The 24229-nt window shown below is 41.1% G+C and overlaps 1 protein-coding gene across 1 annotated transcript in view; it reads right to left on the reverse strand.

Annotated features, from left to right (window-relative positions):
• LOC122797168 (carbonic anhydrase 1-like) overlaps positions 1-24229 on the reverse strand; it is a 316092-nt gene that overhangs the window by 96733 nt on the left and 195130 nt on the right. The window contains exon 5 of the mRNA XM_044065987.1: positions 11158-11220. Within this exon, the coding sequence (XP_043921922.1) occupies positions 11158-11220 (63 nt within the window). The remainder of the gene's footprint in view (positions 1-11157; positions 11221-24229) is intronic.

The raw sequence follows: 24229 nt of genomic DNA on the forward strand, positions 1-24229 counted from the left end.
ATTTCAGGCCCTTCTTGCCTATTGTCTATATGCCTAATTGCAGATGTTCTTCATCTCACATTGCTGCAGTCCTTACACTTGGGTAGTCCGCTGTCCTCGGTCGGCCCGACTATCAAAGTATAAGGCTGACGTCGGTCAAGGCGCATTTGACTGACATCAGGACGTCAGGGTACAAATGCGCATGACCGACGTCATATCCTCAGTCTTTTTTGCCGCATGGTCCGATGCAGAAGCAGCTTTGCAAGTGCCGGTTGGCGTTCTGAAATTTTTCGATTCCGGAGTTTCAGACCGACTCAAAGTTGGCTAAGTACCCCGTTGGGGAATATTTTAGTTTTTTCTTGCCTCAGTGGTTTACCGGATGTCAGAAAAAGTGAATAGTTGTATTTCTTGTGGGAAACAGATACCGCATAGAGATTATCATACTTTGTGTATTCCTTGTTTAGGGCCTGAGCATGACGTTGTTGGGTGCCGCTCTTGTGCTAGATTCAATAAGCGCACTATAAAGAGAAGGTTAGATTGTGCCAGGTTAGTCTTCGGGAAGCGGTGCAATTATAAAATGCCGTCGGATGCTCCGACGCCCGCTTCCTCGAAGAAGCGCAAGGACAAAGCAGTTAAGCCTAGGCTAGAAGACCCATCCGTACCGGACGCCGGTTCTTTAGAGGTGTCTGTGGAGCCGGTGGTTCCACCGGAGGTTTCTTTGGGTTCCCAGGGAGAGACTTTGTTGTTGCAGGATGTGGCCTCTCAGGAGGCAGGTCAGGCTGAAGGGGCTTCTCAGGCTACTATACTACCCTCTCTTCCTAAGGTGGTTAGGCCCTCTCCTTCTGTTTCCAAGGCTTCTCCCAGAGGCAGGCCAGGTTTAGCTTCAGTTGGTGTCACCCCTAGTTCTTCTGGAACTGTGCCCAAGAAGCATATGCTTAAAATGGCAGAAGATTTGATTACTTTGATTAGGGTTCCTTGCCCCTCCTGATAAGAGGCCTAGGGTGGAGCCTGAGTTAGGGAGTTTTGAGCAGGCTTCGGATGTTTCAGAGTCTTGGCTGAAGACTTGCAGGAGTATTCTCCTTATTCTGATTCTGAGGTGGATGATTCTACTCCTTCTGCTTCTCCTCCTGAGGATTTTTCTTTTCAGAAACTCTTCATTCCATGAGGGAACATTTTAAGTGGGAAGGTCAGGACTTCTCTGATTCCAGGAAAAGGCTTAGGAATTTTTGTTTTACCCCAGCATAGGCCTTTGGCTATACCTCCTGTTTTGGATGTGGTGGAAGATGTTTTTCAGAGGCTTCCTTAATCCTGATTCTTTGCCTCCTGCTCCTGTTAAACCGGATAGGTATTACAGGGTGCCTGAAGCTCATAAGTATCTTTTAAGAGTCCTAGGGCGGACCCAGAAACTGTTAGTCAGGGGCCTAAAGGTGTTAAGGCTTCTGTTGTCAAGAATCCGGTTCCTTCTGATAAAGAGGCCAGGGCTTTGGATAGATGGGGAAAGAAAGTTTATACTTCCTCCACTCTAGCTATGAGGGCTTTGAATTGCCAGTTTCACATGTTGAAATACCAAAATTATCTCCTTTCACAATTGAAGTCTAAGGTTGATGCTCTGGCGGAAGGTATTGATTGTAAAGAGTTGCAAGATTTAGTACATGTTTCTGAACAGGTGGGTAAGCATTCTTTGCAATGTGGTTTTGATGCTGTACAGGCCTCGTCTAGGGTGGCTGCCACTGGGTCAGTTATTCGCAGGCACGCCTGGCTGAGGGATCAGAATTTATCTGACCATGTTAAAACAAGGATTTTAGATGCTCCTTTACAATCTGATGTGTTGTTTGGTTCTCCTGTTGAGTCAGTTTTAAAGAAAATGGAAGACAAGGCTAAGTCTATGCAGACTGTTAAAGATTTTTTGCAGGTTCAGCCTCCAAAGTTTAGTAGAAATTGGCCTGCTAAGGGGTGGACGTATCCTTCTTATGATTCCCAGTCTAGGGGTAGAGCTAGTCGTGGTGGGGGCACAGCTCAGGGCTCTTTCAGGCCTAGAACAGGGAGTTCTCCTGCACAGTCTTCGGGTGAGGGCAGGGGTCAGTCCTTTCGTAAACAGACCCAATGACCTACCTTTTCAGCTGCCAGAGCCTTCTCGTCTGGCAGCACCTTTGGGAGGAAGGTTGGCACTTTTCAAAGAAAATTGGAGTTTAATTACCCAAGACAGATGGGTATTGGATATCATACACCACGGTTACAGGTTTTATTTCCATACCTTGCCTCCTTTCAAAGGCATGCCAGACGTTCCTCCTCCACAAAGAATAGAGGCTCACAAGCAAATTTCTCTGTTACTCCTAATAGGGGCCATTCAGCCGGTCCCTATGCCAGAGGTGGGCCTAGGCTTTTATTCTCGCCTGTTCCTAGTACCAAAGAAAGGGAACACGTGGAGACCAATTTTGGACCTATCTATCCTCAACACTTATCTGGACATTCCCAAGTTCAAAATGTTGACGTTACAGCAGCTTTTACCTCTGCTGGGCAAAGATCATTGGATGGTAACTTTAGATCTCAAGGAGGCTTATCTTCATGTTCCTATCAGACTGAGTTGCAGGAAGTATCTGCGTTTTCGAGCTGGGAATTCTCATTATCAGTTCTCTGCATTGCCCTTTGGCTTATCTACTGCGCCCAGAGTGTTCACGAAAGTTCTGGCTCCAGTGATAGCTTTCCTCAGGTTAAAAGGAATACAGATTTATCCTTACTTGGACGATTGCCTGATTCTGGCTCAAGGAAAGGACGAACTTCTTCATCATCTACACTATGTGATAGCAGTGCTAAGATGCCTGGGGTATTCTGTGAACGAAATAAAGTCCAGTCTAGTACCCTCTCAGGACATGTGCTTTCTGGGTGTGAGACTGAATACAGCATCCCAGATGGCCTTTTGACCCCGGACAAACAAAAGAATCTTTCCCTTTACTTTCATCAGTTGTCTCATCTGTCCAGGCTGACTGCAAGGACAGTCCTTCAAGCCTTGGGGTTCATGGCATCTTGTATTCTGGTGCTTCCCAATGCCAAACTGCATATGAGGAAGCTGCAATGGTATCTCAAAATGTATGGACACAGCACTGCCAGGATTTGGACACTGTCATTCAAATAATACCTTGCATTCAAAAGGAATTTTTGTGGTGGGCTCAGGAATGTCACCTAAACAAGGGACTCTCTGTGACCCGGCCAGAGGCGAGTCAGATTCTAACGACAGATGCCTCAGACATAGCTTGGGGAGCTCATCTGGATGGAAAGTGGATACAAGACAAGTGGCCTGCCAGACTACAGCATCTACATATCAACTTGAAAGAGATGTTAGCAGTCCAGTTTGCATTAATAGCTTTCAAGGATTTACTTCTTCCAGGGCAGGTGTTGATTCTAACAGACAACACAACTGTCATGTGGTACATCAACAAGCAAGGCGGAACACATTCTTATCCCCTCTGCAGGCAAGCAATGATTTTGTGGGAGACTGCTCTCAGTTTACAGCTAAATCTTCAGGCAAGGTTTCTGCCAGGAGCACAGAACTCCTTAGCAGATGTGTTGAGCAGACAAATTATGGATCCCCACGAGTGGAAATTGGATCCTCATGTATTTCAGAAATTGACAGTGTCATGGGGAACTCCAGACATAGATCTGTTCGCTTCTCCACTAAACCACCAGCTGCCAAAGTTTTGCACAAAAAGGTTTCATCCCACAGCTTGGAAAGTGGATGCTCTTTCTTTCAATTGGAGCAATCTTCATGTGTATGCCTTTCCACCTCTGCCTCTCCTCCCAAAGGTACTACTAAAGGCCAGACAAGACAAGCCAAGGATGATTTTGATAGCTCCAGATTGGCCTCGACAGCATTGGTACCCATTACTGAGAAGCCTGGTACGGAAGCCTCCATGGCCTTTACCTTCGATTCCTCACCTGTTGTCTCAGGAGGACAGTCATTTGCTCAATGTCAAGCTTCACTCTCTGCACCTAACAGCCTGGCATATTCTGTTTTAAACCGTAGTGGGCCTCCACTTCCACAGCAAGTTTTGAATGTTATTTTGGAAGCTAGAAGGCCTAGTACAAGGAAAGTGTACGCAGATAAATGGAAGAGATTTTTATTTTGGAGTGCAGCAAAGGATTTTGATGTTTCTGAGCCTAATTTAAGTGTGGCTCTTCAATATCTTACTGAGTTACTGGACAAAGGTTTGTCCTTCTCTTCTATTAAGGTTTATGCTGCAGCAATTTCGGCTCACTATGATTGTGACCCACCATTGTTTTCTCATCCTTTGTTCAAGCAATTTCTTAGAGGGGCAAAGAATATAAGACCCCCACGAAGAGCTCCTACGCCTGCTTGGGATCTCAATTTTGTGTTGGAGAAACTCACTCTACAACCTTTTGAGCCTGCAGCTACTGCTGAATTAAAGTTTTTATCATGGAAGACTGCTTTTTTGTTGGCTATTACCTCTGCAAGAAGGGTTTCTGAGTTACAGGCCCTTATGGCGGTTGAGCCTTTCTTAATTTTCCATAAGGATAGGGTATCTTTACGTACTAATCCTTCCTTTATGCCTAAAGTGGTTTCTAGTGTGGCTTTAAACCAAACTATTCATTTGCCTACTTTTTATGCAAATCCCCAAAATAAAGGGGAAAAGATTTTGCACACTTTAGATGTACACAGGCAGTTGCAGTTATTATTTGGACAGAACTAAGGGGTTCAGGCAGTCTCAGCAGTTATTTGTTTCTTTTGCTTTGAGTTCTCAGGGCAAGCCTGTGTCAAAACAAACTATTTCTAAGTGGATTGGGTTTTGCATTGCTTTCTGTTATTCCCATCATGGCAAGGAAATTCCAGCTGGGATTAGGCCTCATTCCACTAGGGCTACTGCCACTTCAACAGCTTTTTTGAGGGGGGTGGCAACTAAGGATATTTTGGAGGCAGCTACTTGGAGTTCAGTGCATACTTTCTCTAGGCATTATCACCTTCCGCTTTACTCTAAATCCAGGGCTGGTTTTGCCACTGCTGTTTTGCAGGGCATTTTGGCAGCTCCTGCTTCCTTATAGTTTAGCCATCCTCCCTTACCTCTGCTTTGGGATTCTACCCAAGTGTAAGGACTGCAGCAATGTGAGATGAAGAACATAGTACAGTTTTGTACCTACCATAAATGTAGATGTTCGAAGATCCACATTGCTGCAGTCCAATTTACCCTCCCTCCTTCCCCTCTTGGAGGCGGTTGTGTGGGTTGGGTTGTTAATAGGGTGTATATTGTATATATTGTACATATTATTAGTGCTAGGATGGTTGGTTGTTGGTTTGCTGTCTTTTGGTTTTGACCTTTATTTCTAGGGTCTTCTGACATCTGGGGCAAGAAAAGACTGAGGATATGACGTCGGTCATGCGCATTTGTACCCTGACGTCCTGATGTCAGTCAAATGCGCCTTGACCGACGTCAGCCTTATACTTTGATAGTCGGGCCGACCGAGGACAGCGGACTACCCAAGTGTAAGGACTGCAGCAATGTGGATCTTCGAACATCTACATTTATGGTAGGTACAAAACTGTACTTTATCCCTATCGGCAGAATCTCCTTACTCCATTCACATGTTGGCTTAGTTCTTAGGATAGTTTCTGCGACTTTATAGATATAATATTCTGTACGATTATTGTTATTCTCCTTAAAGGCCTGCATCCAAAATCCTAGTCTCTCCTTGTTTCTTGAGATTCCGCCATGTTTCCTCATCATCATACCTTTCCACTTTGAATTATAGTTTTCTACTTGTGCTATGTATAGGAGCCTTAACCGTTTAGCTCTGAAATACCCCTTCAGATTGGGTAATCTAAATCTGCCCTGTTCTGCTGGAAGAATTAGCTTATCCCACTTGAGTCTTGCCATCTTCCCTGCCTACACAAAGTCCTACAGCTCTTTATTAATTGCTTTCCACAACTTCTGGTTGAGAAAAATATGCCTGATCTGTGTATAAGACTAATGGGACTAAAAACATGTTTACTGCTTGTATCTTACAATACATATCACAAAGCTTCCATTTTCTCAGTTTTGTATTATCTTTTGTTTTTCTTTTCCCACATATCCTTAACTGCCACACCAGAATAATTTTTAATCCATACTCCTAAATACTTCATTTTATCATCTCCCATAAATGTGGATATTGCTGTGTCAATTCATATGTTGGTACATAATTTACCACTATTGCCTTTGTTTTTGCTTCATTAATTTTGTATCCCGAAATGATTTGAAACTGTCTCAAAATATTCCACAACACTGTAATGTGCCTTTCTGGTTTTGTCAGGTATAACAATAATATCTGCAAATAGAGCCAGCTTTTCTTGATTACCATACCAATTATATCCTTGAATTTCTGAGTCTCTTATTTTCTTTGCCAATGGATCTAAATATAATGCAAATAACAAAGGGGCAAGAGGACACCCCTGACTGGTTCTTCTTCTCAAGCAGAAATTATCAGAGAGGACCCCACCTACTTTAATTTTCACCTCAGATCCCTCATATATAGCCTCCTTATCAACCGTATCATTTTTTTCATAAAATGCAAATGCTTCCATTACCCAGCTCATAATGTCCCAGCTTACTCTGTCAAATGCTTTCACTGTATCATTTTGTCTTTTGGTATAAATTCACCTCTCCTTAATCATTCCTGCATTCAATCCTGATCAACATGAGGTTGTTCTAAGAGTTTTCTATACTTGCAAGTATATTTATGCATTTTCCACATTTCTTGCCTTCTCATCTGGTCCTTCACCTTATATTCTTTCTTTTGTTTTGACACATTCAGTTGCAGCCTGAATTTTATCTTCTTCTGGTTTGACTTCCATTCCAGCTTGACACTGATATGCTTCTGCTGAACTAAACAGGGAAGTCATCTTAGACTTATTCTCCTTATGTTCAAAACGTTTTCGATGTTCAGTTCTTGTTAGGTCAGCAGATAAGTATGCAGTCCCATGATTGCAGATCTATACATGTAATCAGTTTTAAGAAGGCCCATACCTCCTTCAAAACAGGGATTATATACTCTTGGTATACACTGTTTTTTATAAATCATTTGATGAGCATGAAGCATCCTTCGTGTTTCCTGTCCAACCTATCCAACACCTTTTATGGCCAGACAATCACTCCAAAACTGTAAGTTAGGACAGGAAGAGCAAATTGGTTTATAGCTTGAACTTTATTCCTAGATGCCAACGCTGTTTTCAGTATTAAGTCTTCTAAAATATTCTTTACTAAGATTTATTCGCATTTGATCATGTTTTATTGTTGATACTTCATCAGTTCTCAAATGTTTATACACTCCCTCTTGCTCAAGTTCTTTTATATCACATTCCTGTCCCAAACTGATGTTTTCTTGGTGCTGCAGCTTTCTTGTTTTAAACATTGCTTTTGCACATTTATCAAGACCAAATGACATTCTTATATCATCTGAAAATGTTTTGACCACTTGCAGTTTTGCTTTCAGCTCCTTATCTGATGAACTATACAATTTTAAATAATCTACAAAAAGAAGATGAGAAGTCTTTACACTTTATTGTTTTCTGGGAGCCAAATTGTAGACATGACCTAATCTGTTAAGTAGACAGCTTAATGGGTCAATCATGGCTTAACAGCAAAGTGGTTTGCCACTGTTTCATGGTTGCTGTAATGTAATCAATCAGTGTAGGGTGTATCTTATACATTTTAAAGCACTCTTTTATCCAGGAATATGGGATACTGTCAAATACTTTTTTGTAATCTATCCATGCCATACTTAAATTCTTCTCCTTTTTACAGTTCTCCATTATGACTTTATTTAACAATAAGTTATCCTTTTTTCCATATGACTTTCTTTTAATACCCGTTTGTTCTATTGCCATGATTGAGTTTTGTTCTAAATGACAGTAAACTCTGTCAATGATTTTCAGTGTATAGTCTATACGCTGTCAGAAGGCAAGTTATTAGTCTATAGTTTTTAGGATAGCTTGCAGGTTTGCTCTTAAGTAGGAGTATTGTTTTTTCCTGTTGTTAGCCAGGCTGGTGTCTGTTTAGGTTGTGCATATAAATAGTTTTTACTCATTGCCAAACCTTCATGTAAAGATGTTAATACGTTTAGCCCAAAGTTAGGTATTGCAGCTGGTCCTGGGATTTTCTAGTTAGGAGCTTTTCTTAATTTTGTTTCAATCTCTCTGGCTGTTGCTTCATCCCATTTCATATCCTGTACATTTGAACTTCTTATTCTTTTACTTGCTCTGTCCATTTAGCATCTTTGTTATGTTCCATAGGATCTTCATAGATATTTCTCCAAATGCATCTATTTCTTCTTTTCTTAGTGGTGGTTCAGTTCCTTTTACCTTCCTTCCCAGTTCTCTATAAAACTTTTTTGGGTCATCAATAAATTCTTTATTTTGTACTTTTCCTTCATAATTATATGTATATCTTGTAATTGTTTCTTCCTGTGCTGATATTTTTTAGTTTATTATTTGTGATAAGCCCCCAATAAAGGAAGTGATGTAATGTCCTTTGTTTATGTGCATCATATGAAGTTTACAAGCACTCTTGGTATGTGACTAACAGCCTGTCTACGCCCATGGTACATCAACAAAGTCGTTAAGATTTCATTAACGCTTGTATATTTTTGCCACTTGTTAAGAAGTAAAATAAATATTCACACCCTCTATGAGCAGAACACAAGCACACTAAATTCACAATACCCTAAGCTGCCTAAAGCACTATATATATATATATATATATATATATATATATATATATATATATATATATAGTAAAATTACTCAAAAAATACACAGACTGAATTTTCCATTCACCTCAGTGTATGAAACAATTAACCTCAGACATTGCATGCACAGAATTTGCACATAGATGCCTCAAAATAACACTGCACAACTAAGCCTAGTATTAAGAAATGTGCCCAGTCACAAGCAGTGCAGAATGTCTCTGGTGTCTTTTACTTTATCACTGTCTCTCATACAGCATGAATGATTACAGTCCATCAATAATGTTAGAGTTTCATTCTTTTTATTGTTTATAAAATGTATCATCATGCAAGACTTGCTGCTCTATTATCTTTTTTAAGTGATTAGAGTAATAACTAGAAAGGCTCCCAGGTGTCATTTAGTGTGCCCCCTTGTTTTGTCTGGAACTCCTGAGTATGGCCCTCACAAGTTATAAACCATTACAGTAAGTCAGTAATAGCAGACATTAGAGTTGCATACTTAGCAGCTCTGTTATGCTTCATGTTGCAAAACCTGTGTTATGTTAACTTTGTAAGTGGATTAGCATAATTTTCAAGGGAGTCTCTTGTGTCAAGCGTTTTCCCCATACATCGTTCATGTTGTAAAACCTGTTGCTCTATTAAATTCTGAAGTGACTTAGGGTTATCTTTTGTAGTCTCTGGTATCCATTGATATTCCATCGCAGGATTTGCTTATCTGTCAGGGATAGCTATGGTATGGTAACCCACCCCCCAAACAGATGCACAAATGCACAAACACACACACACACACACACACACACACACACACACACACACACACACACACACACACACACACACACACACACACACACACGTGCATTCACTGTACACCAAACACTCCCCCCACCTAATCACACACAAAGACACAAAAACCCATTCCCCCATACAGACACAAATGTTAACATTATAATAAAACTGTGTATGCACTACTGCTGTTCTTCAAAGGTGCCACTTAGGACTTAATGCAGATATATCAACACTCTTTTCCTGCTTTTGTTTATGTTAGATAAAATACAGCCTGTGCAGCATGCTAACTGCTCACATCATGGCTCATTTAATGTTAGTATGGACAGACTGTCTTGTCCATGCATATCCACATTACCAGTTTAGATGGATTTGCAAACTATAAGCTAATTTTATGTTCTTAGTCATCCCTTGCTTTTTTATAATGCATACATGCAGTGACCTGGACATTATTCCATTATTCTAATATTTTTAACCAAAACATCTGTTTCATTCAGACTTCATGTTAAGACAGAGTAGTAAATTTTAAATTAATTTTTGTTTTCCATATTTACATTTAACTCATCTTCCTGCACATCTCTGTTTATTTGATTTTGTTTTCTCCTTAAGTGGGACATTAAGTAATGCTGATTGTTGTTCTTCTCTCCTAAATGAACCCTAATTTTAATGTATCATGCAAGAAGGGTATTTAGCTTTTTGGCATATGTCTCAACTATCCAGATTTTCACAGAATGCTCAGATTTTTGCCTCATATTTTTATTTTGTTCCTCACACAATTTGTATTTTTCTGGCAAATCCTTAAAGATTGAAGTCACTAAATAACACAAATTTGACTTTCACACTTCATATCTTTTAGAAAAAGTTTATAAGAACAATATTTAAAATCTGACCCTGATTTTTGGGCCTTTGCCCCCCACCATTACTTTTGGCTTTGTTCAGATTTCTTGCACTTAGATGTCTATAAGGCATACGTGTCATAGTTGTAATCATCCGAGCTACACACTGAGTGTTTTTCTTTTCTCTTTATTCCCACCCTGGTATATTTAGCCAGTGATGTCCTGTTTTCTCCCTTTATGCACACAAGCTGGTATTAAACAGCTCTGTCAAACATTAATAACTTATTAACTCCTGATGAAGGGTTTATACTAGTCTGAAAGCCTAAGCAATTGGAAAATCAATGCGGGTCTAATAAAAAATATCATATCTCTGAGGGTCAGGTGCTTTCTGTTACTAGAAATTCTCTGCAAAAAAAAAAAAAAAAAAAAAAACGTATAAAACATGCTTACATTTTGAAGTGTTATGCTTCTCCATCCTTGAATAGCTGCTCATGTTTATATGATTATTTTGTGCTATCTTTCAGTAAAACAATTTATCTGTTTACACATTCTCGTGCAAATGTATTTTCGTGAAAATATATATTCCTGGCATTACAAAATCATATGTAATATCAAACAAAGTGACAAAAGATGATGCCACATAAAGTGGCAGATGTACACATTTTCAATTTCTTCAGATTAGTACTGACAATTTTATATTTGCCTTAATGTGAAGTACTGCGTATATATAGATATATATGGAAAAAGAAAAAATGTTTTTCATATTAGTATGCTATATTAAAAGTAAACATAAAAGAAAACATGTTACATGTTTACTTTATATTACCTTTGTTTTGATGGAATGCAGTGCAGTAATTATTCTTTCCAGAGAAGGATTGGGAGCACCAACCTGCAAGAAACAAATTTAAACATTTTAAATGAAACATATTCTTTCTTGTTTTCTTTATTTTATCATTCATTTTTTATTTTATATGAACAAATCTGATAAAATAAGCCACTAAAAACAAGATATCTGTAGCACTGGACTCAATGTGTACTTATGGCAGCTACACACCCCTTTGTCCTGAATACATCACATATTATAGATTAGATCATCACTAAACCTCTCAACTGTCTAGATTTTCACAGAATGTTCATATTTGTACCTCATATTTTTCGTCCATTCTTCATAAACTTTGTGGTTTTCTAACAAATCATTGAGGACTGAAGTCACCAAATAATGACAGGTATTTGTGTTTCAGGCATCATATCCTTCAGAAAATGCATGTCAGTGCAAAACCTTTTATTCTAACAACATTCTAAGTTTATAAGAGCAATATTTAAAATCTGTCCCTGTTTTTGGGCCTTTGTCTCCTCATTATTTTGGTCTGTCCAGACTTCTTGTACTAAGAGGTTCACAGGTATGATCACCATACAGCATTTCCTATGTGTGTCCATTAACCCTTTCAGAAGCAGCATTTGCCAGCCATATTGTGCAAAGTGCTAAAAAATTTAACAAAGTTGTGGGTGAGATAATTATATTTTGCAGAATTTGCTGTAAACCGTTTTTTTTCAGAGTTTGCTGAAAGCCTTGAGCTAACATTTGACTATCATACCACAAATTTATGTTTCTGATAGCCTGCTTCTTATTTTATACAATTTCTAAAATAGCCATCAGTCTGGATTATTTAATTGGTTTAATTAAATCTTTTTAGTGCTAGCATATAATCCACCAAGAAAAGTTCCATTCAGCAGACAGTTGAAACCCATCAAATGTGCTGTAATGATGTTATAGTAAACCAAAAAATACCTCTAGTTCTGAAATGAAAACACCCTATTTAAAATGTAGCTGCAGTCTTTTAATGTCATGACATCAATGGCATGAGCTACAGAGCAAATGCATCTCTATATTGTGAATGAGCAAGGTCAAAAACATGTGCATACTCAATATGAGTCCCCTTCAGAAACTCGAAAATTCACTTATCCGACTTTTAAAATGCTGAGACGAAAATGCCTACGACCCTACAACACTGATGTCCCGGAACACCGACTTTACACTCCAGGTAAGTAACCACGTGTTGAACTTTGCCCCTTACCCCTGCGGTAGTACAATCTCAGAGTCAGTATATTTAGGGGTGTGCGTGGTGGCAAACCCCCTACATGGATGGGTTTGGTTTTCTTCAGTTTATGTTTTTGTTTAGGATGGCCAAGTGGTTACCTATCTGGAGTGGTAAATCGATGTTCCGGGACATCAGTGTTCTGGTGCTGTTGGCCTTTTCTTCATGGTGTTATGAGTTTTGGGTAAAATTTTGTTTGTCTGGAATCATCCACTGAGCTTAAACAGGTCTATAATACAACATAGTTACAATGTAACAAAATTAAAAATTTGCTCTGAGACCTGACACCAGATTATTACCTTCCATTTTTCCAAGATGTCTGGGTCTAATAAACCCTCTTACCACACTAGGTTCATAGCTTCATAGGTTCATACTAGGCTATCTGCCCGAGGGCATTTACAAGCCTAGCCCATTGTTTTGTGGCTTACGCCACCCCTTTAGTATGGGGAACTATACCCATTATTTTGCTGTGCCTCTGTCGAGCAGTGACACTGAGGTTATCCCTGGGGTATATCTGTGATCTCCCATCCATTGGTCAAGATTTCTCTTGAACAAGGCCAGCGAGGTGCTCTGCCTCACATGTACCGGGATTTTGTTCCACAGCATAGGGAGTCTTTGGGTGATGAATCTATCCCTCCAGCACGTCCTATTAATAGCCGTGTCAAGGTTTAAGTCTCCCACCCTTGTGGCTCTGATGGATCTAGATTTTTTGAGGTGAAGCATATTCATCAAATCTGGGTTTGACATGGCCTTGTATGTTAGGCAAAGGTCACCTCTGAGCAAGCGGTGGCGACTGAATAGAGCTGGAGTTCTTTCAGTCGGGCAGCATAGGACAGATTTTGAGACCCTTTATCCTTTTGGTGAGGAACTTTTGTGGCCTCTCCAGCTGCTGCAAGTGTCGGGTCAGATACATTCGAATGGGGCATTGTACTCAATCATTGGTCTGATGAGTGATGAGTAAAGGGAGACTATGACCTCCCTTGATCTAGATGAGAATCCCTTCATGATAAGGTGGGCAATGTAGAAGGTCTTCCTAACTACTTTAGCTACATGGGTGTCGAATGACAGACTACTATCAACCTGGGTCCCCAGGTCCCTGATAACTTCTTCTGTGCTCAGTGGATTGCCACCTATTTGGTAGCTAGGGGTAACCTTGTTTTTCCCGAAGGGTATGACTATGCATTTTTGGCATTTAACTTTAGGCCGTGGCTCTGGCACCAGTTATCCATTTCTGTGAGACCCTTCTGAAGGATATCTGTATCAGATGTGTTTTCTACTATGGCGCCCAGTTTGCAGTCATCTGCAAACTTTGTCAGCCATAACCCTCCTGTGTTTGCTTGTACTTGGAAAAGTAGATGCCAAACAAGAGTGGGCCCAGGACTGAGCCCTGTGGGACACCACTTGTGACAGGCTTTGAGTCTGACATGGCGCCAGCAACTCTGACCCTGTGGGTTCTGTCACTCAGCCAGTTTGCAACCCATCTTATGATGTATGGGTTGACATTTAAGCTGATGAGTTTTTCAATGATACCCAAGTGGGGTATTGTATCGAAGGCCTTAGCCAGATCGAGGTAGGCTGTATGGACTGCCTTTCCTCATCAATGGCTTTGGTGACTGTTTCAAAAAGTCAACTAAGTTTAAAAGGCATGATCTGCCTTTGACAAAGCCAAACTGGGTTGGATCCAAAGTCTGCAAATTCCCTATGTCTTTATTTATGAGGTCCATTATGATCCTCTCCATGGCTTTGCAGATAAGGCTTGTCAAGCTAATGGGCGGTAATTTCCAGGGTCGGTGGAGGCACCGCCTTTGTGAAGTGGTACCACAGTTGCAGTGCGCCACTCCTGGGTGCGTATCCAGAGGTAAGACTTTGATTAAACAGCTGTCCTAGCTGTGGGTTTAATTCCTCATTGAGTTCATGGAGCACACAGCCGGGGACACCATCAGGTTCCATGGATGCTGTGTTTTTTGCTTTGGAGAGAGCAGTTCTCACTTGGGCTGGAGATGTTTGGGGGCTGCAATCGTTTGGTATAGATATCTCTCCTTTTGGGGAGGGGAGAAGTTTGCACTGAACCTGTCAGTCAGTATGTTGGCAATGTCTGTAGGATCAGTAATCTTCACATCATTTTGAACTAGCTCTGAGCATATCTGGGAGTTTCCTCCCAGGTTTCTAACTTATAGCTAAAGAAGGCCTTATGATTGTCTTTTGAGTCTTTAGCTATTTTTCTCTCGAAATTTGCTTTGGATGATTTTATGAGAGCTCTTAGTTTTTTACTTATAGTGATCAAGGGTGTCTTACCTTTTAAGGATTTTGCTCTATCTTGTAGTAGCTTCCTCCTTTTGTTGTAGAGTTTGTTTATGGCTGGGGTCCACCAGACTGGATGCTTGCCTTTGGTACAAAGAGTCTTTGTTTTGCTTGGGATTGCCTTATCCATGCAGTCCTGCAGGTGCTGGTAGAAGGCATTTGTAAGTGATTCAGCGGCTTGAGTACTGTTTTCCGCGCTCGGGGCCTTAAAGGAGACCACACTAGTCTTTAGAAGTGTGAAGTCGCCTTTTGAGAAGTTCTTTACTGTGGTCTCTTTTATTTCAGGTGGGGGTGGGATGAGGACCTCCAGCGAGATTAGTTTGTGGTCTGATCTCACCAGTGAGGGGTACACCTCCGGTGTTGAACATTGTGCTCCCATGTTCGTGATGATGAGATCAAGTATGTTATCTCCTCTTGTGGGGATGGTGACTAGTTGTTCCATGGCATTTGAGTTTATGAATTCCAGGAACTTTTGGGATAGGGTGTTTGGGCTTGAGTAGTGTTCCCAGTCTATATTAGGGTAATTGAAGTCACCTAGTATGATGGTGTTTGGTGATACATTTATCCCCTCTAGTGTTTTCAGGAAGGCCATGTGAGGTTCCTGAGTTTGTGAGGGTGGCCTGTAACATGCTACAATTTGCAGAGCAGTCTTGCCTATGGTTAATTGCACCTGGATGGTCTCCAATGCGTCGTGCGTTGCCACCAGTCTTGAGGTGTGGGTGTCCTTGATGAATATGGATACCCCCCCTCCTTTCTTGGTATTGTCCGGATTTTGGGGCGGGCATGATATGAGGTAAAACCTGATAGCGCTGGGGTGCTCTCAGGAGCCTTGAACCAGGTTTCTGTCACAGCACAGACATCGATGTTCTCCATACTGAGAAGGGCCTCGAGTGCGTGCATTTTGAGATTTAGACTTCTGGCATCGAGCAGCATTACCCTTAGTTTTTTTCCTTTTTTGTGTTCTAGGGTGGTAGGTTTAGAATTTGAGCCTTGCCTAAAAAGGCACTATGGGGGTGGCAAGAGCCTTTGCCAATATCCGGAATCCCAGGGGTGACAGGTGCAAGCCGTCCCTTGCGAAGCAGCGTGGCTTGTCCAGCATGTCATCCCAGACAGACAGACACTGGATCCCCTTTGAATGACACCAGTGTTTAAGCCAATTGTTAAAGCTGATCATCTTATCTCTGTATTGTGGCATCATTCTTGGTGAAGGTAGGATACTGCTCAAGGTCAGGGTCATACCTGCCTGGGCTACATAATCAGAGAGCTCCTCAATGTCTCTTTTCATGTAGACCAAGGAGGTACATCTCAGGTCGTTTACACCAGCGTGGACAATGACTGAGTCATATTTGTACCTGCTGTTGAGAGACCTGAGTGCTTGCGTTATGTGGCGGATTCTAGCGCCCGACAGGCAGCTTACTGTGACCTTCTCCTTACTCAGTCTGGTGGCGGCGTCAGTGTGTCTGACTATGGAGTCACCAATGACTAGTGTGTCTGGCATTGTGTTTGGCCTTAAGGGCTGTGACTGTTTGACACTCTGACTGTGAGGTCTATGTGTTGCAGGTGTTGTGTTCTGAGGTGGTGGTTGTTTGGGTGTCTGCTTTGGTGGCCACTGCTGTTTTGGTAGATTTTTGATCAGAGCCTCCGAGTATGTCTTTGTGTGTTTATGTGTATGATTTGAGGTTGTAATGGTACTATGTGAGACTGGGTCTATAGTGTGTGTGGTAACCTTCTCCTCCTGACTGGTCTTGTCAGTCCTATGTTGAGAGAGCTCAGCCTCCAGTTTGGCCGTATAGTTGCATCTCTCGCATGTATTTGTGTTTTGTGGGAGGAGGAGAGGGTTGTCTGTGTACATGAGGCAATTGTAACATTGCCTCAATATTCCCAGGTTAACCAGCTGAGCAGGAGAGGACACTAGCAACTGATCCCTCGACATGCTAGAAGGAATAGACTAAAAAACTTTAAAAAGATTCGGGGACGTGGGTGACCGAGAAATGGGGGGTTGCCTTTTTGGGGTACTATCTATGACACGAGTGCCGTATCAAGGTAATAAGTACTGTAGGAGCAAGTGCTACGTTTAACAGATAAAGAATAGTCTACTTGGAGTCAAGTAGAGATGATCTTTTTAATTATAGGATAAGCTGATTAGATCAGTAGTATAGTTCGAGGAAGGTAGTTTTAAGGGAAAATTTGAAGAGTGGACTTTAGGTAGCGAATAGTTTAAACCTGCTTAACCGCTGCTGCCCTAGTGTGCAACGGTAGCAACTCCGCGCTAAATCGGGCTAAATCGCGCTAAAGCGTGCTTTATAGCAGGGGGCTGGAAAAGACAGGAAATGACCCAAAATGGCCAATAAACTACAAGTTACTGCCTTAAACCACTCCTCTGAGGACAAATGAAGGAGTTATGGAAATGACCTCTAGTGGCCAATAAAACTACAGTTTCAAGTCAGTAACCACCTCTCCGGGGCAGGAAGCTGCTCAATGTTAGTCACTGCCACTGATGAACACAGAGACCCTCCTTCAGCCCAAGCAAAATGGCCTCACAGAAACTTTCAAACAGTTCAGGAACAGCAAGCCTGTAACTGAACTTTAACTCTCAGAAAAGTGGGAAAAAAGCAAGATTTTTTTTTGTTGTTTTTACAGAGATAGCAGAGGTTCACAAGTAATATCAAGTTATAACAGTGCAGTAAATGACCCCACACAAGAGTGCTAGGTCAAGGACAGAAAATATGCAAGTTTTAAGAAAAAACGATTTAAAATTAAGTGCAAACAGGAAATTCAGCAAACAGCTTTTGGTTGTGCTCTAAATACAGCTACTAATACAGAAATCAAGTTTAACAAGCCAGAAAATGCTCAAGCTAGGCAGCTATGCAGAAAAACTTAGCAAATAAACAGAGAAAAAATACTTAAAATCTCAAAAGTGGCTCCTTTCTCTCAGCGTTTTTCCTCTTGGAGGGTGCTTCACCAACAGCCAACAAGCCTGAAAAGATGCTCAAACCACGAGGCAACTAGGTTTTAAGAGAGGAAGATGAAGGAGTTATGGAAATGACCCTAGTGGCCAATAAAACTACAGTTTCAAGTCAGTAACCACCTCTCCGGGGGCAGGAAGCTGCTCAATGTTAGTCACTGCCACTGATGAACACAGAGACCCTCCTTCAGCCCAAGCAAAATGGCCTCACAGAAACTTTCAAACAGTTCAGGAACAGCAAGCCTGTAACTGAACTTTTTAACTCTCAGAAAAGTGGGAAAAAGCAAGATTTTTTTTTTTGTTTTGTTTTTACAGAGATAGCAGAGGTTCACAAGTAATATCAAGTTATAACAGTGCAGTAAATGACCCCACACAAGAGTGCTAGGTCAAGGACAGAAAATATGCAAGTTTTAAGAAAAAACGATTTAAAATTAAGTGCAAACAGGAAATTCAGCAAACAGCTTTTGGTTGTGCTCTAAATACAGCTACTAATACAGAAATCAAGTTTAACAAGCCAGAAAATGCTCAAGCTAGGCAGCTATGCAGAAAAACTTAGCAAATAAACAGAGAAAAATACTTAAAATCTCAAAAGTGGCTCCTTCTTCTCTCAGCGTTTTCCTCTTGGACAGTGCTTCACCAACAGCCAACAAGCCTGAAAAGATGCTCAAACCACGAGGCAACTAGGTTTTAAGAGAGGAAGATGAAGGAGTTATGGAAATGACCCCTAGTGGCCAATAAAACTACAGTTTCAAGTCAGTAACCACCTCTCCGGGGGCAGGAAGCTGCTCAATGTTAGTCACTGCCACTGATGAACACAGAGACCCTCCTTCAGCCCAAGCAAAAATGGCCTCACAGAAACTTTCAAACAGTTCAGGAACAGCAAGCCTGTAACTGAACTTTTTAACTCTCAGAAAAGTGGGAAAAAGCAAGATTTTTTTTTGTTTTGTTTTTACAGAGATAGCAGAGGTTCACAAGTAATATCAAGTTATAACAGTGCAGTAAATGACCCCACACAAGAGTGCTAGGTCAAGGACAGAAAATATGCAAGTTTTAAGAAAAAACGATTTAAAATTAAGTGCAAACAGGAAATTCAGCAAACAGCTTTTGGTTGTGCTCTAAATACAGCTACTAATACAGAAATCAAGTTTAACAAGCCAGAAAATGCTCAAGCTAGGCAGCTATGCAGAAAAACTTAGCAAATAAACAGAGAAAAAATACTTAAAATCTCAAAAGTGGCTCCCTTCTTCTCTCAGCGTTTTTTCCTCTTGGAGGGTGCTTCACCAACAGCCAACAAGCCTGAAAAGATGCTCAAACCACGAGGCAACTAGGTTTTAAGAGAGGAAGATGAAGGAGTTATGGAAATGACCCCTAGTGGCCAATAAAACTACAGTTTCAAGTCAGTAACCACCTCTCCGGGGGGGCAGGGAAGCTGCTCAATGTTAGTCACTGCCACTGTTGAACACAGAGGCCCTCCTTCAGCCCAAGCAAAAATGGCCTCACAGAAACTTTCAAACAGTTCAGGAACAGCAAGCCTGTAACTGAACTTTTTAACTCTCAGAAAAGTGGGAAAAAGCAAGATTTTTTTTTGTTTTGTTTTTACAGAGATAGCAGAGGTTCACAAGTAATATCAAGTTATAACAGTGCAGTAAATGACCCCACACAAGAGTGCTAGGTCAAGGACAGAAAATATGCAAGTTTTAAGAAAAAAACGATTTAAAATTAAGTGCAAACAGGAAATTCAGCAAACAGCTTTTGGTTGTGCTCTAAATACAGCTACTAATACAGAAATCAAGTTTAACAAGCCAGAAAATGCTCAAGCTAGGCAGCTATGCAGAAAAACTTAGCAAATAAACAGAGAAAAAATACTTAAAATCTCAAAAGTGGCTCCCTTCTTCTCTCAGCGTTTTTTCCTCTTGGGGGGTGCACTAATGATACAATTTCTTCTTCAAGCTCTCCAAGTTATCATCTAATCTTAACTCAGAAGGCAACAAATTCTATACTGAACCATTTTTAAACTGGAAATAATGTCTTCCAAGTTTGGTTTTCATTTTATCTAGATCCACTAAGGACTGATCGTTTCTAGAAGTTTTTCATATCTTAGAAAGAAAGACATATCCAATATACATTATATTATTTAGTTAAGGTAAGAAATACTCTGTCTAAAATGCCTCCAGTGTATAATATTAATAATCACTGCGTGATCACAAGGGAAGCAAGGTTTACCCACTCTTAAGAAATGTAACCACTTGAGCTTCACCCTTATGGGAAAACCTCACCAGTTATGGGTAAAGCCTGATTCACACAAGGTCAGGCAGTGATTAGCATAGTATGAACTTCAGTAATGTTTAATTTATTGCATGTATGCCAACATTACTTGGAATTTAACTTATGTAAACATAAGATAATAATAATGAAGTGTATGATTTTATAGAATTTCATATGATTTTCTAGATCAGCCAAGTAATGTGTGGTATTATTTCTTAATAAAATATGTATACTGTATGAGTGTTTTCATTAGAAAGCAACTTACTAAAACATGCATACATGGAACATTTGAGCAGTTTCTTCATTAGACAATCCAGGCACTTACAGATTACATAGAATATAAAGTCAGGAAAAATACCAATGGCAAGCATTTATGTATGTGTGTGTGTGTATATATATATATATATATATATATATATATATATATATATAACATTTTTCTTTTTGCTTCCTTGCAGGGCCTCACCTAGTGGATCTTTTACCTGAGTGCAGTTGGTCCATTCAGGGATAGGAACAGGAGCTAGGGATAGGAACTAGTCATTTCTGGCCTTGGCAAGAACTGCATGACCCATTCATTCCTGCTTCGGGATCCATATTGGTCCAGCCATTTCCTCTGTAAAAGAACCATATGGTAGGCAATGGGCCACCCTGCTACTCCTGTGAGTCTAAGCATCTTCTTCCCAGGTGGAGCACCTACTCCCTTTTGGCAGCTCATTAAGCTCTGCTGCATGCTGCTGTCTGAAGGCAGCATGCCTCTGCATGCAAAATTCCCTCAACTTGTGTGTCTGCATCATGGTAGCACATGCTCCCTAGGCTCATAGCCCATGGGTGTAACACTTAGTGCTCCTGTGAGGTGTTACCCAAGTGGCAGTGCTGAGCCACCGTCATCCCTCCCTCCCTCCAGGATGAGTGAGCTGGCAATAGCCACTCAGTCCCATACTCCACTACCTACAGATACCTAAGCCACTAACCAGACTCAGGTTACCTGCACTGTAGCCAGGGATTTATTCTTCTCTACCATTGAGCTGGCACACTGGTAAGCATGTTTAATCTTTTGAGCATCTTAGACATGAACTGTCATATGATGCTGATTACTGTACCAGGTCATCCTACTAATCCAATCACATATATGCACTAATATGAGATCTTATCAATTTCCCAGCATCATTTTCCCTGAATCCAAACTGAAGGCAATTTACTAAAAATGCATACATGGAACTTTTGATCAGTCTGTTCAGAAAGGTGCTGCATTAAGAAAGCATGATTGTGGATTAAACTGTCAAAACATAGTTAAATGAATCTGCTTTTTTTAACATATAAAGCTAAATCTAGTCATTAATACAAATGATTTTTTTTTTTGCTGGGGAATCCCCCTGGAACTCTCATAGTGAGGGCTGTGCCCCTTACGTCTGCTCCTTAAAAGTTCATACTCTGAGTTTGCACAGGTTTGAAGGTAAGGGAATGCTTGGTTTTCATGAAAAATTAAATATTTTCTTTTCTTCAAAGTTGAACTTGGAGTCTAAACTCTTATGCCTCTGAGGTGTAGGAGCTGCAACTTCCTTGCATGGAAAACAGTGAGTTCTTAGTGCCCTGCAAAATTTACATTATTGTAGTTGCTCCAATAGTACAGATGGGTAAAGCCCTGACTATGGCCCAGATGACCTGGGTTTGACTAACAGCTCAAGTGACTGGGTGGCAGGGAAGGATGAGTGTTACCATCCCTGGTGGGAGGACAGTCCTTTTGGCATCTCCTTCAATGACCTGTGGTAGATGCTAGGGATGCCACTTTAGGAGGTGTAGTCCACTGAGAAAAATGGTTGTGACATGGATGAACTGCTGAGGAGGTGGGGTGATACTCCACATATCTCCATTGCATGTCTACCCCTCAGATGTAACAATGGGGTCTGGAAAGATGAACCAGGGTTAGGTCATAAAATAAGTACCCCTCCAGGCTTGAAGTGGGACAGCAATGACCTCTCAGGATGGTCTTAAAATCCCCAGTGGCTCCAACTCAAAATTTGGGCATTGGATAAGGGGTTGATTGGGGTGTTGGTAGACCCAGTGAAGGGCATGGAGCACTGGGATGGCTGTCAGAATAAAATAAGGGGAGAAAAAACTCCATTCTTGCTATGGCCTGCACTAGAGATGGTATGAGAGTAGGCAAGGGGTTAGGAATTACATCAAATGCTCCCTGGCAGAAACAGCTTGGTTCCCTATAATCCATATTCTCCTCACTGACCCCAGATATGTGCCAGGAGTAATTGGGAGGAGGCTAGTTGGGTCTGGAAGATCAGCTGAGTGAAGACAGTCATTATGAGCAGCTGATAGTCAGCTATAGGGAGCCAAAAAGTGAGCAAAAATATTATGTTATTGGTGTTACTTTTTGTGTTTTCTTTGTCTACTTATGATGCATTCTGCCAGTGTGCCTTATGGTAAATTGTCATTAGGGATCCGAGATTGGGGTTGTGTGTGAATAATAACATGACATGATTCCAGTAAAGTATTAGAAGCAAAATGGCAGAAGTGAAAAAGCAAGCTAAATTTTTAGTGCTGTAATCAAAACCTTATTAGTGATTTGAAATTAGTTTAAAGGTTTGTGCTGAACTTGTGTAATGCATCATTTACAGGGATGCAAAATTCTTCTGGACTTCAATCAGCTAGAACCATTGACAGAGGTGTAGTCCTGCCTTTTTGGCTTGCTTTTTCTCATTCTTTTGCCGATCTTGGGGGGGACCTTTGGACTTTGAAGTGTCAAACTCCATAGAAACCTCCTTACTATTAGACAGATGTTCTTCATGTTTCACTGTTGCAGTCATTACATTTGGGTTATATGCTTGCAGGTAGCCCTCAGTCGGCCTAATTAACAAAGTCTTGGGTCCTGCATTGGTTGCTGTTCCTTCTTCCATGATGTCAGGTCATCAGGGGTATAAAACATGCAGCCGGCACCATTACATCAGTCTTTCTTGACGTGTGGTGCCCGAAACAGAAACAGTTCGCAAGTGCCGGGCTTGGCAAGAACTGTATGACCTGTTCATTCATGCCGGTCGGCCGACTCCTGAAATTTTCATTTTTGAATTTCAGAACCGAAGTCTTCAACTAAAGCTAAGTACCCCGTTGGGGAATCTTTTTCTTACTCCTTACCGATGTCAGTAAAAGTTAATAATTGCATTACTTGTGGAAAGCAAATACCTCATAAAGATTTTAATTCGTACTGTATTCCTTGCCTAGGCCCTGACCCCGACGTACCTTGCTATCAGTTTTGTGCTTTAGTTAATCAGTGCGCTATCAGTCGTTGGTATATTTTTGCCTCAAAATATTTCGGTTCTCAGTTTAATTATCCAGAAATGTCATCAGTTAGCCATCCGACTACTGGGATTCTGGAAAAAAAAAAAAAATGCAAACATAAAGACAGAGACAGGCCGCCTAGGTCAAAAACCGCCGATGACACTTCTCCTAAGCCAGTCGGCAGTTTGCCGGTACTCAGTGAGGCGCTTTAGCAGCCCCTGATACCCGCTACTTCTGATTCGCAGGCCTCTACTGAGACCCATTCGGAGCATGGTGTGAGATGTTTCAACCATGGAACCCGCGGATGTCTCTACCTTAGATGGGTCCGGAGCCGCTGTATAGGCACTGGCTTCTGATGGTGTATTCACGCCTATGGACGTGCATATTAAACCGATGCCTCCTTCTTTACTTAGGCCTAAATCTCGATCCATGCCTAAAAAAACGACGCCCAGGCCACATGGTCAGGCCTCTATGCCTAAATAACAAATGATAAGAATGGCTGAAGATCTAATAACTCTAATCAGTGGTAGCCACCCCCCCTTCTAAGAGGCCTAGGACTGAAGTTGATTATGAATCTTCTGATCAGGATTCTGTTTTTTCTGATTCTTCTGATGATCTGGATTTGCCCTTATCTTCTAATGAAGATTCTGATGCAGAGGACTCCATTCCCTCTGCTTCTCCTCCTGAGGATTTTTCTTTTGGGGAAACCTTCACACTCTTAAGGGAGCATTTCCACTGGGAAAGCCAGGATTTTTCTGATTCAGGAAAAGAGGCTTAGGGATTTCCTTCTCCTACCTCAGCATAGGCCTTTAGCTATTCCTCCTGTACTAGACATTGTTGATGATGCATTTTCGGAATCTAGTTTGGCCCGTGATTCCCTGCCTCCTGCTTCCAGAAAACCTGACAGATACTACAGGGTCCCTGAGTCCCACAAGTTCCTTTTTAAAAATCCTATTGCATATCCAGAGACTACTTCACAGAGGCCC

Source organism: Protopterus annectens, chromosome 3.part0, assembly GCF_019279795.1.
Source record: "Protopterus annectens isolate FY-2018-M chromosome 3.part0, PAN1.0, whole genome shotgun sequence".
NCBI lineage: Eukaryota > Metazoa > Chordata > Ceratodontiformes > Protopteridae > Protopterus > Protopterus annectens.